Below are 20243 nucleotides of genomic sequence, written 5' to 3'. Positions count from 1 at the left end.
AACTAAAGGATGAAAACACAAAAACAATATAAAATTGTAAATTTTGTCAAAACAATGAGGCTGAAGGATGTAAATCTGGGCTACAGAATATTATAAAACATTACAAATAACATTAAATGCTAGATTTGCAATGCCCCTTTAAGGCCCCCTTCTTTTTGTCCAGTGAAGTATTTTAGAATCTTTGAAATGCATGTTTTTTTAACCATTATTGTTCATTTAAATCTATTTGTGCTGTATGGCCTTAACTCTGCTCATTCAATTAATGGTCAGAACAATCAGTTGATTACAAATATAATGGACAGAGCGCTACTTTGCGCCACACTCCAACCTGAACCTTCACTGTGAAGTAAAACTCGTGCAATCTTTCACTGTTCTGTAGAACAAACAAGGTTTATTTTAAGAATCATTCCAAACAGGTGTTTTTCTCTTTTCTCTGTGAATGTCAGTATAATGTCAGTGCTTTGGGTCAGTGTCCACACTCGAGCATGGCCATGCTCACTGGACACTGACACTGAGACCATGCTGGCCTGCACATCACTGAGTCCTGATTTTGCCAAGGGCAAACAAATCAACTGTGAGTTATCTACTCCCCACCTCCAACAAAGCATAACTGCAGCCATATGTCAGACCTCAGCAGAGTCATAGTGTCTTGTTCTATTGTTGATTAACCCTTTAAACACTCGGGCCTTCTTTCCAAACTTCTATAATTTAAAACTTTGCGCTGTTTTTTCAGTAAATACTCAATAACGTAATATGGTTGTATGTAATATGTCTGAGTAACTGAAACTGATAATACTGTGCTGAATGCAGTTTACAGACATGTACATACTGAAGATAACTGAACAAAAATCACCTGTTACTAATCCCAATTTTTAAATTAGATTTATTACTGTTTTTTTGTAGTCTGACATTTGTAGAGAGTCTGTAGAAGATCTCTTTCTCCTGCACTGTCCAACTCCTTATGATATAGACCCACAGGCTGTATAAATGGAGCTGAAACTGATTGAGACTCTACAGGGCTGAAACACTACTGAAGAGGCTATTACACCTGAGTCAAGAGGCTTGAATGGCCGCACTGATGGGAGGCAACGGTGGCAACTTTGGTAACAGATGCATAATGCATAAGAGGTAAATGACTGTAAATTATGATGCCGAGGCTGGGAGACTGAAGCAGCTCATTTCATTTTTTAAAACACCTCTGCATTTAGGCCAGTGTTTCTGAGCTCAGTCGAAATGCAACAAGTGGCTCTTGGTTATGCTAAATACCTCTACAGCAGTGATTGTTTCCAAATGATGATCCTGGCCTTCATTCACTTGGCTGTCTGACAATGGCTGTGGTAAATCATAGCATTCAACCAATGGGACAGAGAGGTCAGCCAAATTTTTGTAATGAAGACTAAGACTTTTTTTCATGTGTGGTACAACAAAGTATTTTGTAATTAAGTGACAATCTTAATATTCACATTTAAATGCATAATACACCCTTTAAAATAGGTTCCTCAAGTTATATATAACAACTTAAAGAATGCTGGAATTTTTAGATGTTTATTTGTAGGGTTCAACAGTTCCTCTCTTTAATAGAAAACCTGTTGTAAAGGTTCTTTAAAAGCATTTTAAATTGATTCTACATAGCATCAAGCTATTTTTAGGTCAAATAACCTTTTTTGGTACTACACAGAGCCCTTAATTAACTGTTTTGTGACATAGTCTCTTCAATCCAAGAAATGTAATTGGTCACTTTGGTGTATATCCCATAATAGCCCGCTTCAGCACATTTATAACCCCAAGAGACGATGCCACCAATATACCAACTACGACTCTGGTTGTCCAGAAACACATACGGTCCTCCGCTGTCTCCCTGACAAGAATCCACACCCCCCTCAGTCGCACCTGCACATACCATGTTCTCTGTTACCACCAGCTTTCCTTTATCTGACACTATAGAGTCATACTTAGCCTTGCATACTTGAAAGTCAACAACAGGTATTACTGCAAACTTCAGATGAGGAGAACCACCTCTACCCTCCTTTTGCCAAACACCCCATCCACTCACTGTACCATGGTCATCAGCCTTCAGCAGGAATCGCCTGTCCTTTCCTGGCAAACACACGGGCATGATGGCTGCACTTATGGCTACTTTACGATGCAGTTTGATCAGAGCAATATCATTGTTGAAGTTCACCCCATCGTGATGGTAATCTGGGTGCATGAAGACCTCCTTAGGAAAACCCAGCTTCGCCTGGGGATCTTGCCGTTTGACCAGGCCCAGCTTCACACCCAGGTTGGACACTTCACCATAGCCTTGTAGGACATGAGCAGCGGTCAGGACCCAGTCGTCAGTGAGCAAGGCCCCACCGCCCTGGAAATGGCCTCCTTTCAGAATCATCACCTGCCAGGGGATCTCATTCTTCTCTACATTCTCGCCTCCAATCACCTTGGACAGTCTCCCTTGAGGCTTCCCGCAGACTTCAAGACAAGACAGACACAAGTTACTGTAAAGGCATTCAACAGAGCCACAGCACTGTATAGTTGCCCAGCTCTGCTTGTTTTAAAACTGATCTATTCATTCTCCACCCACACATGCTCTTTCTTAGCATTGCCAGGTTGGACAAGCTTTAAAAGAAGCAAAAATCCCATTCAAACTAATGAGAAATTGTAGCCCACAACTAAATCATTTGTGCACAATTTATCTCTTTTATTTTATGCACATCAATGTACTACCATTGGCCCATTAAAACAGACTCTTTCTTTCTTAAATCTATAAATCTCCTTCGTACAATTGAACGTTTGCAAAATTCCAGCAACTTGTGCATCTCTTAGTCACTGTTACCAATGTCCATTAAACTTTCAGCTCCCTGGTAGCATCTATAGTTCTCTTGCAAAATCAGCTGCACATAGGAACATTTAGAAGCACACATTTTAGAAGTACCATATTTTAGTTTAGGAACACATTTCAGAATGTACCGTGCCCCTACCTTTAACCAAGCGGTTAATGATGATGATGAATGAATGAATGAATTTTAAAATGTTTCATTATTGAAAAATAAACTGGCTTTACAAGAGGGGCTGTGCAGTGGGGCCTGTGCAGCACCACAACGACAACATACTTCACCACTATAAGCGCAGATTATTTTCTCTAATTGAGACAAAACAGTAGCAAGTTTATGCACATATTAATGAGAACACAGTTAACATAAACCTTAAAACCAGCAACATTTCCCTGTAAAGCGTGCATCCGTTTTTGACATGCAAAACATTAACCCCAATGAAGACGACATAAATTACTATCGGAGAGCTAAAACGTGCATAAAGACAGAAAAAGCAGGAAACTTAAAAAAAACTGTCAAGCAGCCTAGCTGAAGTATAATGCCGCGGCAGGCGTGGAAATGTTTAGGCTTCTTTTCATTTATACTGTACCTCTGATGACGCAGATCACAGTCAACAAGGATGAACTGACTTTTAACTCAAGTGGGTAACATTTTATATTTGGTTTGGAGAGAAGGACAGTGTAATGGTTACTAAGCACTTATTAAAGGAGAAAACTAAACTGATGTTTAGAAAAGACGTGGAGAGCATCAGGATTATGATTGGCTATAACAAAAATTTACACTGTGACCCCGTTTACACCTGGTCACTTCATGTATCTGGATTTTATCTTGATAAGATTTTAGCCACAAGCATTTACCCTGGGTGGTCAAATGCCTCTTTTCTAAATGCCTCTTAGTTTGAAACTGCACCTAATATACGTTTATGACGTCAGTTTGCACAAACAGCCAATGAGATGCTCTGCTCCCCAACCTATCAGCACTCAGTAGCAGTAATGCTAGCGTTGTACTTCCCAAAACCCATTTGCTGTAGAAAAAAGGAAACATACAGGTAAGTTTTCTTTGCTTTTTTAGTGAAATACATCCTTCTACTTCCTAAAATTAAAGAAATGTTCTGGGCAAATGATCAGTAACCCATATAAAGTATATCTGACCCTATATCTGCCTGAAGATACGTGACAAAGGAAATAACACTTAGAAGCAGTGGTGACTGAGAGGCGTGCCAATAAAAAAACTAGTTAGACCTTGTGTGCAGGGCCATAATCTGGGTGGTCAAAAGATGGACCATCAGTGATCTACAGTCAGCGGGGTGCCGTCCTTAACAAGCCAGCAGACCGATATATGCTTGCTATCTGGGCTGATATGAGTTTACTCACTAGGTGTACACTCAGGAAGCTTCCGTCCACCCAGCGTGTCTCTCCAGTAGCCGTCATGAGCGCAAGTATAGCCTCCTGAAAAGACAGAAAGTATTCAGCTACTAAATATACACAAATATAGTCCATCTGTAAGTTCCATGTTGTGCATTATGTTTAACAGAATGTTTTTAGGATAATCTCTCACCCGTCATGCTGGTCTTCATGGTGTAGTATTCTTCGCAGCTGTACTTGATCTGAGATTTATATGTGGTTTTGGTGAATTCAACGCTTCCTTTGTAAATCTCATCAGGGTCTCCACAGTCAATGACTGCAAATTAAAATTAAACCGTTATTGAGCTTCCATAGGGCATCTATAAATAAATTTGCTTCTGAATGAACTGTTACATCAAAATCTTATCATCACTGTCATAGCAGAACCTTGTAACCTTTCTTTTTTGTTTTATTTTTACATCATTTGAACACATCAGCTGCCTTTTACATCATGTATGCTTTTTATAATGACTGGACTGATAGAAATGTTGTCCAGAATAAACCCTTTACAAGAAAGAACATTAAAGGGGAATAATTAAATGAGTCACATGTAAACAAAGTTATTCAGAGTGGTCTTTGTTTTGATATGCACCATTCTAGAGAAATTTACCCATCACAATTGTTCACAGTGGGGGTGATGGGAGCCAGTGCCTGATGTTTGTTGTAAGGGTGTTGTAAAATTATGTTCTGTTGATTTTCTAAGAGAAAATAAGTTATACATCCTCTACAGCAAACACACATCTGCACACTCTAAAGCACAAAAACTGTTTATTTGTTAAATTTAACATATTGGGGAAAAAGAAACCTTAAAATGTGGCTTGTGAAAAAGTTATGGCATCTGTCATACTGAATGTTTCTTTTTTCCCCCAATATGTTCAACTTAGCAAATAAATAGAAATTATGCTTTAAAATTTGCTCCGTATAGAGGACCTGTACTTACCTACACTTAGAAAATCAACAAAACATGTCATTTGACTGAGGGTATGCAAACTTTTGCACACGTGGGGGTTCACAGGTCATTTTTGAAAGTAATTAAAATGGCTAGATATGCATTGTGGATATCACAGCCCCTTATTCACATCATCACCACAAAAAAAAATCCGAGTTAGTAACTTTTTCTAAAATGCAATGAACCGTTTCACATTAAACCACTCTGAATGACTTTGTTTACATCTCAACCATTGAATTATGCAGACATTTTTAAAATTCCCCATTAAAATGTTTTTCAAAAGTTTTTTCATTCTCCTATAAATCTACCATTTCTTAAATTTTGTCACAACAGTGATATTATTTTTAGATGCAACATTCCATTTCATATCTGGCTGCTTGAAACTGCTGGTTTACTCCCCGTCTGTTTGACATGGCAAGCTTTACGGTCTATAGGTGATCATTCTTTCAATAAACCTCCATTGACAATTATGTACAGTTCATGCCTGTTTGGGTTGAAGTGACTTACTCGTACAGATGGGCATTGGACCATCCCAGAATCCATCCTTCAGGCACATGGCTTGATAGGAAGGCAAGCTTTCTTCTCCCTGTAGATAGAACAGACACTTTAAGCCCCCACAGCCCACAGAGGATTCATTTACCCATTCAGAAGTGAGATGCAAGTCATTTACCAGAGTTAACTCATAGCCAAGGTCACAAGTAACGTTGAAAGTGTCTGTTAAGATGTACTGGTCCTGCTGGGGGTGAATATGACCATTACGAGGAGCTACCGGATTTGGGCAAGGTTTGGCTGCGAGAGAGAGGAACGATGAACATTAAGTCGTCAAACAGTGCCGATAATGGCAGAATACATACGGATGTGCGCAGAGGAAACCAGACCATTAACTTTCTCCATCAAAATGATGTGTGTTTGAATGTATCATGCCTAAAATCTCTCTGTGGACATCAAATTTGAATACAGAATGCACAAGACAGACATAAAAAGGGTTTATTTTTACTGGGTGACAGGCCATTCATCACTGAGAGGCTGTTTTTAACACTAAACCCTTACTGTCAGTAAAACTCAGGAGCACACCTGCTGGAGCTGATGAAGTTACTGTGAAGAATATTGAAAGTGTTAATCTCTCAGATGTCATTAACGTTCCAATAGCTTGAAGGCCGTACCTGTGCTGGAGTACTTTATCTTCCAGCCTCTGTTTTTTCCGGAGCCGTCTGAGTGGAACGTCACATGCACTTTGTGAGTGCCAGTTTCGATTCTGGCTGGTGGCTTGGTTCCACAGAATGGGCCGTACTCCCTTGAACCTGCAGTGATCTTGAGATCAGAGACAAAGCAAGAGATATTGTAGTTGGTACACTCTAAGATCAGTACATCTTTGGCACCATTCTTAACCGGACCCTCCTTAACTGTTTTACATGTGACCTACAGTACTGTGCAAAAGTCAGAGACCACCCTTCGGTTTATTTAATTTCCAGGAAAAAAGGCCATTAAGTACAAGATATTCATTTTCATTCATTGTCAGAAAAAAGCAGAAAACATATATTTAGTAGAAAATTACACATAAGCCTCGACAAACAAACAAATAATATCAACATTTTCAGTATTATTGTGTCCACCCTTTAGCTATATTACAACTTCTGTTCTTTTCAGGATATTTGCTTCCAGTTTTTAAAAAAAAATCTGCATGGATATTTTTCCACACCTCCAAAGTTCAGTCTTGGAAGTTGGTTGAATTTTCTGCTTTTTACAATTCAAGTGATCCCAAACACATCCACTGATATTGAGGTCTGGACTCTGGGGTGATCAGTCCATTGTTCTGAGAACGCCAGCTACTTCTTTGTTTGATTTAAAAATTTTCTTCTTTTTTGTCTATTTCCTTTTCTCAGTAATGGTTTCTTGTCAGCTACACATCCTTTCAGACTCATAGCACTGAGCTGCGTTCTCACAATGGAAGGATGGACAGAAACACCTGTGGATTTTTAAAATCTGAAGCAGCTTGATTTTCTCCACCCTCTTAAAGATAAAACCTTTAAGTTCTGTTTATCTGATGGGGACAGTTTTAATGGCCTACCCGGTCTTGCACGATTATTAGGAGCCCCATTTTATCTAAATCTTTTACTTTTTTTTTTAATCCCATTTTGGAAACTCCTCTCTTAAATTCCTTTCACTTCTTTAGGTAAGTGTTTTATCTTATTTAATTTAATCTCCTCCTTATTTCATATAATATCTCCTGAAAAATGAAATACTAGTACTTAATGGCCATTTTTAAAAATGAAAGGTGGAATCTGACATTTGCACAGTACTGTACATATGAGGTTCCACTATACAGTGCCTTGCAGCTCTTAGTAATGACTAAGGGGCTAAGCACTGAAATGTCAACATGAGTATATAAGGTAGTGATGGGCAATATGACAATGTTTTATCGTATTGTAATAATTATATCACAACGTACCACCGTATGCTTTATGAGTATATTGTGGAGATCGTCGCTGCTTAAGGAATACTAAACAACGTTTAAAGAATCATTATCATTAGCCCTGTTTAACTGTATTTGGTGCAGTGCAGGCTGAATAAAAAACATTGTACTCAGTGTACATTGTACACTCTTAAAATGATGGTGCTTCAAGAGTTCTTTAGTAAAGAAAATGGTTCTATATAAAAATATGAATACTCAAAGAAGCCTTTGCATGATTAAAGGGTTCTTTGCATCCTGAAAGTGTTCTTCAGATTGATGGGGAATGTGCTGTATATGGTTCTAAACAGAATCTGAAGGGTTCTATATAGTACCAAAAAGGGTTCTTCTATTATTACTAGCTTGACATTGTAACAATAGAAGAACACTTTTTGGTGCTATGTAGAACTGTTCTTTATAGAACCATATACAGCACATTCTCCTTCAATCAGAAGAACTCTTTCATGATGCAAAGAACCCTTTAATCATGCACTGGCTTCTTTGAGTGTTCATAAGTCTTTATAGAACCATTGTCTTTACTAAAGAACCCTTGAATAACCATCATTTTAAGTGTGTAGCTTTTGATAGTGGTTTGAAACGTATCACTATTCTGCCTGTTCCAACTTATGATACACGTCTTCAAATGAAACGTCTTTGAGTATCTTAGTATTATATTTTTGCTGTATCACCCACCGCTAGTACAAGGTCAAGTACTATTTAAAGCTTTGTACACTCTTCAAAATAAAAGTGCCAAAAGGGTTCTTTGGAGCGATGCTATAAAAACACCACCTTTGGTTCCCTAAAGAACTTGTCAGTGAAAGATTCTTTAAAGAACCCTTTTGTACACGAGATTTACAAGTGTGAAGAACGTTTATTTTGTAAAGGGTAACAATTAAAATTTCCTAGAATCAGACATGCAAGCCAAGAACCATTTAGAAACCTTTGTTTTTAAGTGTAGAATGTGACTATTTGGCTTGTCAATAAATGCAGGGGTGAGCTTGTCAACACGTCCTTTGGGAGTAACAAAGACAGGCAGGTTTAGGAGGCATGAGAGAGCATATATTGCTTATTCATGGGCCGTCAGCTCTTTGATTGGTGGGTTTTAGGGAGTACTCTAATGGGCAGTGTCATGCCTGATGAACATGAGTTTGTTTTAAAGAGGAGAGGGAGGAGGAAGCCTGGCTGAAGGGCAATGTTATAAACAAGGTTGAGATGTAATGGAACACAAGTGTTCAGAATACAGTTACTGTTTAAATTTTAGGAGAACATTTTAAGACTTACCTGCTAAATTTTAAATATACATACTATCTTTAAAAGAAACATAGTCGATGCTTGTTTATTAACTAATTTTAAATCAGCACACAGTGAGTAAAGGCCTGTTCCAAAGAATAACTGAAAAACGGCTTCTTTACAAACTGCTAAAGCCTGAGTAGACTGATAAATCAATGTGTTAAGCCAGTGTTATTAAATCTCAGTGTTATTAAAGAGTTACTTTGAGGAATGATGGAACAGAACAGACTCCTCAGTAGTGGACATGTTCAGGGCAGTAGGATAATGGGAGACGATGAGAGCAAAAAATGTTGAGAACTTCACTTTTGTAACTTCATTTAAATAAGTGAATTTTCCATGAAACACCAGATAAATAAGGAACAGCGAGGAACAGTGTGAAGTCAATAAAAATTGCAACAGCAACAGCAAGTTTGTCCCATCTGCCTTATCAATATGTATTCTAAATATTGTTCTAAATATTATTCTAAATACTTTTTTATGTACTGTAATGGAATATGCTGCTAAATACATTCAGTACAGTGTATTCAGTACTGAGCCAGTGTAACACACTGTCGCTGTCGTAAGAAAAGAGAAATAGTACCTTTATAGGACAAGGAAAAAAGTTGTTAATTTTAATGTACATTAATGTAACAAAATTCTCCTCCAAGTAAATGTACTATTTCTGTTCAACCAACTGTCAATATAAAGGAAAACTAGTGTTTTCAAATAATGAAAAAATAAAAATCAGACAAAAATAGAGGTTTGATATGACAGCAATGATATGCGTCTCATTCTCTAAAAAACAAAGGAGTGGGTGAGGAGCCACAACAGACTACAGCCAGAACTATACAATCAATCTCGTGATAATTAATTTGTCAGAGCACATTTAATAGGTAGTTAAATCACTCTCAATGAGAATGCCAGGAATTCGTCATACCATACATCAACAGAATGTGACTCATCAAATGTGTCACTTAATGATGTTTGGTTAGCACGTTCAGAGCAATGCTCAATCACAATAAACACTTGCTCAATAGCTCTGTTTACAGCTCGAATGTTTGAACTAGCTCTATCAGGTGTGCTAAAATGATGTGCATTAATTTCTGCCTTTTGCAGAGGCCAGACAGAACCGTGATTATGCACTTGTTTATGCAGCTGCTGTCTAAAGAGCCTTGATGTAGATTATGATGTTTAATATCAGGATATAAATAGCAGACATTACACATACTGTTAAGTACTGCCAGGATCTCACAGTATTTAACAGTAAAAACTGTGTTCATCATTTTATTGTGAAATAAACTCATTTTAAGATATTTCCCATAAGAACACAGCAAATTACTACGAGGTTTAGGTTGAACTATCCTGCGCAGCGTTATGGGATACGACAGCTAAAAATTACAAATATTTCAATAAAAAACATTTTTAGTGTTCTTACTTAGACTTTTAATATTTATGTGGATTTTTTTTGTAAATTACAGGAAGTTACAGGCTACTGAGTATACAGTTGCTGTTTTACTGTTATTTATTCTTAAAATGGTTCAGCAAATTATTGCAAAAGCAATGCATCTAGGAGCCAGTCATTTACTGCAATTTTACAGTTTATCTACTAATGCTACTTATGACTCCCATATTCATGGGCTGCCCACTGGATGGTTTTAAGGTGATAGTGGAAGGGAGGGGAGGGAGTGGAACTCATTGCTATCCTGGACGATACATCACATCCCCTCCATGACCTACTGGTCAGACAGCGGAGCACCTTCACCAACAGACTTATTCAGCTCCACTGTAGTAAGGAACAATACAGGAGATCGTTTGTACCAACGGCGATCGCACTGTACAACATCTCATCAGTGTGCCGGGACATTACTGTATACTGAGCCATATACCTTTCTATTCATTACTATGCACTGCCATTTTGTTTATACATCTACCTATTGCTCTCAAAGAGCTACCTATGTATATCACATTGTATATGCATCAAAAAATATTGCATATTGCACTGCCACTTGATTATACACCCAGGCATGTTGCACAACTATTAACATATGTTATCGTTTACTGTGTTTAGTCACTTCCCCTTCACTCATACGCAAGAAAATCAGTTTCTTTCCAAAGTAACAGGAAAGCATTGCATTAGTATGAAAGACATATTTCACACAATATCCACATTAGTGAATTTTGAATTTTAATATGATTATGTTTCAGTTGCTTTCTTTATTGCACTGTAAATAACCTGTCGACTCTAAATAATGCTTTGATTGAATTAAAAACAATATTCTCTACCAGACATTTAAAGACATCTGCTAAATTCCACATGATGTCTCTCAGGACATTCAGTCATTGCTGTAGATGACTGACTGTTTTTGTCAATGTTAAGTGCAGCTTGCAGAAGTCTGAGTGGTTTGATGTGAAATGCTCCATTTTAGAAAAACATACCAAGCCAGAATTGTTCACAGTGCTGGTGATAGGAACCAGACGTCTAAATATATAAGACGTATAATGACTGTAAAACTCCCTCACAGAAAGTTACTACATGAAATGCTTATGACTGTTTTTGAAACATTGTTTTACAATCATTCTGAGGTAAGACTTGGGCCTGATGATAATACATCAAAACATATTTAAATAAACCTGGCCTATGTTCTTTGCTGTATCTGAATTTGACTAACAGTATGAGGATAACCCATGATATTATTTGCACTTTTTAGGTCTGATGTATCAAGATCAAAATCTGGAAACAAAATATTCAAATTCATTATCAACTTGTTCTTATAGAAGCGAGATGACACCAGTTCAGCCCTGTCATTTCTGTTGTAGAGAAATAACAGAGCAGGTAAAGTACATTTACATGGAGGTGCAGGTTCTTTGCTTGGTATTTCAGGCTCGATTTCCTCTTTCCTTTCCTGGTCTGATTGCTGTCAATACCTGCTGGCAGTTAAAATACCAACCTTCAGGATGTCATAAGGGCAGGAGACCTCGGGATGAGTCTCTACGTCAAACGGCTCCTCAAATTCCAGGCTCACTTGGAAGCCCTCCAGCAGGCTGATGGTGTAGTCACACTGACTCATTCTAGGGTACGCAGCTGGATACTCAGGGCTGGTCAACTCTCCTGACCTCTCCACCAGCACCTGACCACTGCACTGCACTGCAGAAATGAGAAAAGAAACTTACTTTACAACTATAATAATCGAAATTATTATTATTATTATTATTCTTACAAAATTTAGTCACAAAGCTTCAAAGTGCTTTACACATTCTTGTACATAAAGGGTTCTAAATGGTTATTGGCTTAGAGGTTTGATTCTAGGAAATACCTTGGTAACACTTTCTATGAATACTATGTCTGTAAGAATTTATGAACATGTTCATGTCATAAGGCATTTATAAGGTACTATAAATAAGGCTCTAAATATTTATAAAACACATTACACTTTATAGCCATGTTTGTTATGCATTAAAAACTGTGGACATAATGCTTTATAAGTGGTGTGTTATAAGGAGTGTAACAAATGTTATTAAAACTCTGTTATAAGAGCTGTTTATGTGTTGTTAGCATTATGGTAATCGCTGCCTTCTCCACTATAACACACTCAAAAGGGGTCTTGTGGGAGGGGTCTGGTGGGTAGTTGGGTTGCTGTGATGTAAAAGTAAAAAAGTTTTAGTTTTAGTTCTAGTTTACTTTGGAACTTTGGAAATGCTGTGGCTTTAATGAAGTTCTTATATCCATCAATAACAGTTTGTACCCATAATGACAAGTATAGAAACTCTATGCATATTATACCAAGCACAGACCAAAAAAAAAGGTTTTAGCACCAAAATACGTTCTTACATTTTTACAATGTCAAGCTTATAACAATAGAAGAACCCTTTTTAGTGCTATATAGAACTCATTTTAAAAAGGTTCAGATGATATAGAGCCATCTACAGCACATTCTCCATCAGTCTGAAGAACCATTTCACCATGCAAATAACCATTTAATCATGCAAAGTGTTCTTACGGTGTTCATGGTTTAATATAGGACCATTTTCTTTACAAAAGAACCCTTGAAGAACCATCTTTTTTAAGTGTGTAGGCTAGTTGTGTCACAGCTTTGGAGTCAAAGAACGAATTCCACCGCTTGTTCGGAATACCCAATACATATCCGAAATACATAATCACACATCAGTGGACACCAGTGGGTATTTCTTCTTCATTGTCTTTAATTAGACTGTAGATAAATGACCACAGCATAAGCTTTAATCAATAGAATGATGAGCAGTTTCTGTTTTCACAAACTGTTACAATTCACTGTCAAGTGCACCAGCTGTAACAGATGTAAAAAATGGAGAGGCTTTACAGAAGGTGGCAAAGGTTAGGTGATTTATATAATTAGGGCGATTTAGACGCAGGTCATCGTCCCAGTTCCTCTGCGTGATATGATGTCACTTTCTTCCCTATTGGCAAAGAATAATAATTAAGAGGCACGTCTGGGCTGGTAATTGTGATTAATTACCCACCATCACTGCTCTATTAAAGCAGCAAACAGGTATCAATTTTCCGTGGCTCTCCGTGCTGCTGTTCCCCCAGGAACCAATGGTAATTAACCCAGTCTCACTCAGACTGACAGAGATCAACAGCTTCATACAGTGGCAGCGCTGCCGCAGAGCCACAAACGCTAACAATCACAGTTCTGCCCTGCACAGCCTTCACTGCTCGTTTATGGTGCTTTTACACTGCGTCACCTTAAAGATATAGATAAGCATGTCACACTATTCTCCGGTCTGAGCATGGACACAAGGCACAAAAGGTTCCATTGTAGTGATGCAGTAGAACCACGAAGAAGAACCGAAAGAACTTCTCAAAGGATGGCTCTGTTCAAGAGATGTGAGAGTATGAAGAACATCTTCTAGTTCATAATAGTAAGAAAAACCTTTAATTGTTACACTGAAAAAGACTGAAGTCTTTTGAATTGATGTTTCTCAATTCATGTCTCATTTACAAAATGGTTCACTTTTAAAAAAGATGGTTCTCTAAGGGTTTTTTACACTGGTTCTGTATAGAACCATGAACACTCAAGGAACCATTTGCAAGCTTAAATACAATCTTTAAAAATATGGTTCTTCGAGGGTTCTTTAGTAAGGAAAACAGTTCTATAAAAAACCATAAACACTCGCTTTGCGTGATTAAAGGGTTCTTTTCATCATGAAAGGGTATTTCAAATTGATGGAGAATGTGCTTGCAATAGTTCTATGTAGAACCTTTTTGAAAAGGGTTCTATAGAGCTCCAAAAAGGGTTCTTGTATTGTTTCAAGCTTGACTTCGTAACCATAGAAGAACTTTTTTGGGTGCTATATAGAACCATTTTCAAAAAAGTTCTATATAGAACCGTCTATAGCACATTCTTATGATGAAAAGAACCCTGTAATCATGCAAAGGAGTGTTCGTGGTTCTTTATAGAGCCATGTTCTTTACTAAAGAACCATTGAAGAACCATTTTTTTAAGAATTGCATGGTGAAATGGTTCTTCAGATTGATGGAGAATGTGTTGTATATGGTTCTATATGAAAATGGTTCTATAGTTATTGTTACAATGTCAAGCTTGTAAGGAACGAATAAACACAACTAATATATACTTAATGTCTTTTAATAAATGTTGAAATACATTTTCTATGCCTACAAATGCTTTTCTCTTCTAAAATAACAATGTATGTGGCACTGAAGTTAATTTAAGCAATTATTAAGACAAAAAGTCTATACCTGCACTCTCAAAAGTGCTGTGCTACATAACACATTTACTTGTGTTACCCGTTTTAATAGATTTTGTGTCAGACTGTTTTTTGTGTTTAAAGTAACACAAAATGTTTTATCTGTAACTGGGCACAGAATTATTTTAGCATATTTTGTTTTGATATACTTTTGTTTAATATACTTTAGTTTAAGTGTACTGTGTTAAGGAGTACATTAATTTAAGTGTATTTCCTTTACAGCACACTAAAGTATAACTTTAAATGTGTTAGATTAAAATGTACTTTTCAAAAAATACAAAAAAAAAATGTTTGATGTATTTTACATCTAAAATATACTTTTAGTATTGTCTCTTTACTTCAGTTTACTACTAATGTACTTAAGTAAGCTTCCTTTTTTACCAGGGTGGTTTAGCATTTAAAGATAATCACATGGGATTGTCACTATTCCCCTGTGGAATCATAATCGGCAGCTGTTGAGAGGGTTAATGATGTCTGGTTGCATCTATGATGCAAAAGGCAACAACAGTGTGCAGTGGCTTGCAAAAGGAACAAAGTTCAAAATAATCAATAATGCTATGGAAACTGTGCACAAGTCTAAAGAATTAACAACCGCACCAGCAACGAAGCCATTCTAAGACAGATACTTAAAGATAACGAGTCAAAGACATTCTTTTTTTCCAAGTGTTTATTGCTATAACACCTGAACGTTATGAGCTCTACAAATATAGTACTGTGGTCTGTGTATTGCTACAAATAACATTCAAAAATAATTACATCTCCAGTCTTTTCAAAGTTCATTTCTTCATTACAGTTACATAATATGTCATTTCTGATAACTTCCAGTATTAATAATGACAATAAAAGTCCACACACACTGTGGTCAGTGACCGAACGAACCGAAGGCCGCAGCTTTCATGCTTTCGTGATGGCAGCCTTACCAGTGCAGTCCCTCTTGTTGGCATGGAGCTGGTAGCCCAGTTTGCAAGTGCAGTAATAGCCCCCCACGTAATTGTGGCAGTAATGGTCACACACAGGCTCTCCATCCACAGTAATCAGGCACTCGTTGATGTCTGTGCACAGTGAGAAAGCGAGCAATTAGCAATAGAGCTTCCACTGGCAAAGTTTCACTCTCACACGCTATGCACTCTCAAACGAGTGCGCTTATAAGAATAATGGGGTACTGGAGTTACAAATAAGATTGAATACACATCAGTTGTGCTTTATTTGCTATGTTAGAGTGCTCTTCATTTGTGGAAATCAACATGTAATATAACAAATTTATAGCTTAAATTTAAGGCCTTTGCTCAATTAACTGCCCAAATGTATTTCACACACACTTAAAAATGGTCCTATATACAACCATGAACACTCAAAGAACACTTTGCATTATCAAACAGTTCTTTGCATCATGAAAGGGTTTCTCAGATTGATGGAGAATATGCTGTAGATGCCTTTTTTTACAAAGGGTTCTATATAGCACCAAAAGGGTTTTTTCTACTGTTACAGGCTTGACCTTTTGGGTGCTATATAGAACCCTTTTCAAAAAGATTTTATATAGAACCATTTTTCATATAGAACCCCTGAAGAACCATCTTTTTTAAATGTGTAGCTAAACCACTAGCAGTCCCTTTCATTATGATAATATTTTTTAATTAAATAAAAATGGTCCAGAATGACTCAGCATAAAACCTCATTACATTGACAAACACTACTGCGCGAAGTCGAAATGGCCATTAAGTGTGAGTTTTTCATTTTTCAGTGTTGGGGGAAAAAGCAGACAGCATATATTTAACAGAAAATTACAGAAAAAGGCTCCACAACCAAATACTATTTTTCTAGCATTTAGTGTGTCCACTCTTTTCCTTTATTATAGCTTTCATTCTTTTCAGGAGATTTATTTTCAGTTTTTGAAAAAATCTGCATGGATATTTTTCCATACCTCCAAAGTTCTTAAAAGTTGGTTGCATTTTCTGCTTCTCACAATCCAAGTAATCTCGAACATATTCAGTGATGTTGAGGTGTGGACTCTGGGGTGGTCAGCTCATTATTATGAGAACTCCAGAAGCTTCTTTGTCTAATTTGCAAATTTTCTAATTTTTGTCTATTTTCTTTTCTCAGTGAGAGCTTCTTGTCAGCTACACATCCTTTCAGGGCTTCTTGTCAGCTACACATCCTTGTCAGCGTCACATCCCTTTCCCATAGTGTTGTGTTGTCTTCTCACAGTGGATTGACAGAAACACCTGTGGATTTTTTCAAGCTTGATGCTGTCCTCTCTCTCAGAGATGAAAGCTTTAAGTGCTGTTTATCTGAGGGTGACAGAGGGTTTTGGTGGTGAGGAGTCCTATTTTCTTTCCTTTTTCTTTTCTTTTTTTTTTTTTAACTCCAGTTTTAGTAACGTGTTTTTCCACCTTTCTTTGGCTTTCTCTTTCCTTGTGCAAGTGGATTATAGTCTAATCTATATAAGACTATAGTCCACTATAGTCGTATATCTAATCTACTCAGAAACACCTCCTGAAAACAAATATCTTGTTCTCAATGCCCGTTTTGACCGTTAATGAAATGCATGTAGGGTGGTCTCTGACTTTTACATAGTACTGCACAATAACGTTAAGAATGTTTATCTCCTATAAGGTTAACTTTTCAGAGATACAAAATGTTACAATAGCGATGAGTTAAAAAAGCACAGTAGTAATATACTGAGATGTTAGGTTAAATTGGGTACATTTTATAGATCAACAACAGTATGCTAATATAGACAACACTACGTAAGGCCTTCATAATGCACCTCACCTTCTGTGGCATAAAAAGCCTGGAAGCCTGTGTATCGTCCCTCATTGGAGTAATCTGATCTAAAGATGACAGACATTGCGTTTGTGGAGGAGTAGAGGACGGTGTTCTTTGGGGAATCTTCATAATTTTTCTTATCCTCACCACAGAATCGAACAGTGCCATTGCCCTCTGAGAATACCTGTAAACATCACCAGGAGAAAGACAGGCAAGTGATGACCCATCACACATGGAGCAAACAGAGGGCAGATTATGGCTATATGTGGCTGATATGAGCTATACAGAAAACATTAAAACTAAAATGTATTTGTTCACTTTAATGACATAAAAAATCTTGATTATATGCAGGAGTTTGGCTCCACTGCAGCCATACAATTAGATTGCTCATTAAAGGGATAATTAGGACTTTCATTTGCACTGTCAGGATGATGTCTAAAGTGCTGCACCAGCTGGATTGGTTTCACCAGAGGAGGTTGTGTAATACAGTCTATCAGAGATTTAACAGGCTGATTCATACAGGATAAAGTATCTGTGTCAAGTAGCAAAGATAACGTAGATTGACACCAGTGTTAAGCATCAGGCTCCACACTCAATAACAATAACAACATGGCACGTGTCTGTGTCTATTGGCAGGTTTAGTTCTTACATTTACATAAGGCCCATTTGAAAAGCTACTATCACTGAGGGAGATCTAGGTTCAGATAATTCACTCCAGCATTATTACTTATCGTAAAAACTGTGGACTCTAAAATCACAGATCTTGTGCACAATCATTTCAATTACAGTCTTCCTCTTGTAATGCTAATCCAGCTTGAATACAGCTTAATTAAAGTTATTCCAAAACATATTACAGTGCAAACTGTACAGGCAGCATCTGCAGTGATAATGCCTTACTCCCAAATGTCAAATTGGCAATTCCTGGCACAGGGATCAAAAGAGATTGATATTGGAGGAAACCCTGCTTGTAGGCTAGATCCCACTTATCATATCCATTTTCAATTATGTGTGCAGCAGCACTGGAGGCATGCTCAGGCCTTACCTCTAAGTAGTCATATTCACAGTGAAGAGAGGGTTCCAGACTGAAATGGGTGAAGTAGAGCCGAAGTCTGTGTCCCACTGGCCCTGTGATGTTCCACACAATGTGTTGCTTATTAGGATACACATTTGGAAAGTTGGGTGAAGTGAAGCTCCCGAAGAGTCCTGTTAATTTCACACTCAATGCCAGTGGGAGCAGACTGAGCACAGCCACAGACACGCTGTAACCAGACATGAAAGACACACACATTTAAGAGAACTGAATATTGCTTCATTATCTATCTTTAGGTACTGAACAGATGAACTCCTTAAACACCAAAGGTTTGTATGTGGGTTCATACTTAAAGGAGTACCTCATCTTAAAAGGTAATGTTATATACCATGTGTGAACTTCTATGGCACAAAGGAAAACTGTGGCTTAACACCAGTTCTCCATTTCTCTAGCTTAATGGAGTTCCTTATCTTTACTGCCAATGTCAAACCACGTTTCCATTATTTAAAATAATAATATTACTATTAATGAACAAAGGCTAGTACACTGTAAACATTATTTAAGCTTTAAAAATGAAGAAACCAGGTTACCTTAATACTTCGAGGTGGCTGAAGTTCTAATAGTAAGTCAACAGTATAATCTGTGTCTTTTTACAGCTGTATTACAGCGGTATTATTACTGTAAAAGTACTGTCAAATTTAAGGGTCAAAACCTGTTTTTTTAAAGGTTGAATGCATGTAAATAAACCAAACATATACTGTATTTTAACTCTGCTGTTGTTAATTTACAGAAATAGAATTTTTGAATCGATCAGTTGATCACCTTTATTTCAGACATTTGAATTTATTTTAATTGTTGTTATTGTTTTTATTTTGGTAAAATACTTATGTCAGAATAACTGGTTGAACCAGTAAAACATATTTTACTATTAATTAAGGGGTTTTGTCTGGCACATTTGCTTCTGTTTACCATTTTATTTTCCACATTTTTACAGTGCTCATTTATTCCTGCTGTCTTTCAGACATTGATAGCTATGTTAGCATATTTGGCAAAATTGTCCTTTAAATGAATGGACTAAAGAATCAAATTTTCCCAATTTTCCCCTCATCCCAAACTTAGTTGATCGGCCAAGAGGTTTGGTGTTTGAAATTTGCTTCTTTAGTTTTGAATTGGAGCTATGAGGCTAATATAATAAAAATCTGTCACCAGCAATTATTTTGGGTTGCATAGATTTTCATTACTTGTTGGCTACTTTATCCTTATAGTGCAAAGGTAGAGTAGCAAACTTTCTTTTTAAGGGGTTAAAATCCAAAAACAAACATCAAATTGAACCAAAACAATCCCTGATTTTTTTACTTCACCTTAAAACCAGCTGCTTACCTTTTCATCATTCTTAGCCGTCGGTCATTCCCTGAAGACAACAAAACTTTTCTTCACATTCAGTGGAGCTAAACTGATGACCTTAAAGTGCACTCTAGGTTACTGAACCACCAATCCAGTAACTAAGACTGTGTAAATACGACCCATAGTCATGGACTTTCCCAGTTGTTGACAGTATCAGAGCTGTTGTTAGCCTAATTCAGGACTTTTCAGTAAAAGGACAGATTAATGGTGTCAGCATCTGCAATTCGTAATTCGCTCTGTGACCATTTCCCTGGCTCACAATTCAATATAACAATGACATATTATTTACACAAAAAGAAGATCTGGCTTTCTGGTAAGCTGTTTATTGATTATAAACAGCTTTTACGCTAAATGAGACATTGCCAGTAAGTACTCATGTGTAGCCTGTATTTACTTCTTT

At 37.1% G+C, this 20243-nt stretch overlaps 1 protein-coding gene across 1 annotated transcript; it reads right to left on the bottom strand.

Moving 5' to 3' along the window:
* Positions 1-363: 363 nt before the first annotated feature.
* Positions 364-20009, bottom strand: masp2 (mannan-binding lectin serine peptidase 2). Its single transcript, XM_036590653.1, has 11 exons — positions 19820-20009; positions 18452-18668; positions 17416-17593; positions 15564-15695; positions 11847-12043; positions 6344-6491; positions 5851-5969; positions 5688-5766; positions 4386-4508; positions 4202-4276; positions 364-2466 (listed from the first exon to the last, which is right to left on the bottom strand). The coding sequence occupies exons 1-11, from the start codon at positions 19828-19830 to the stop codon at positions 1688-1690; spliced, it is 2058 nt and encodes a 685-aa protein (XP_036446546.1). The 5' UTR covers positions 19831-20009; the 3' UTR covers positions 364-1687.
* Positions 20010-20243: the final 234 nt, after the last annotated feature.

Source organism: Colossoma macropomum, unplaced genomic scaffold (assembly GCF_904425465.1).
Source record: "Colossoma macropomum unplaced genomic scaffold, Colossoma_macropomum, whole genome shotgun sequence".
Classification (NCBI taxonomy): Eukaryota; Metazoa; Chordata; class Actinopteri; order Characiformes; family Serrasalmidae; genus Colossoma; species Colossoma macropomum.
The sequence above is the reverse complement of the archived record's forward strand: the minus strand, read 5'-3'. Positions and strand labels throughout refer to the sequence as shown.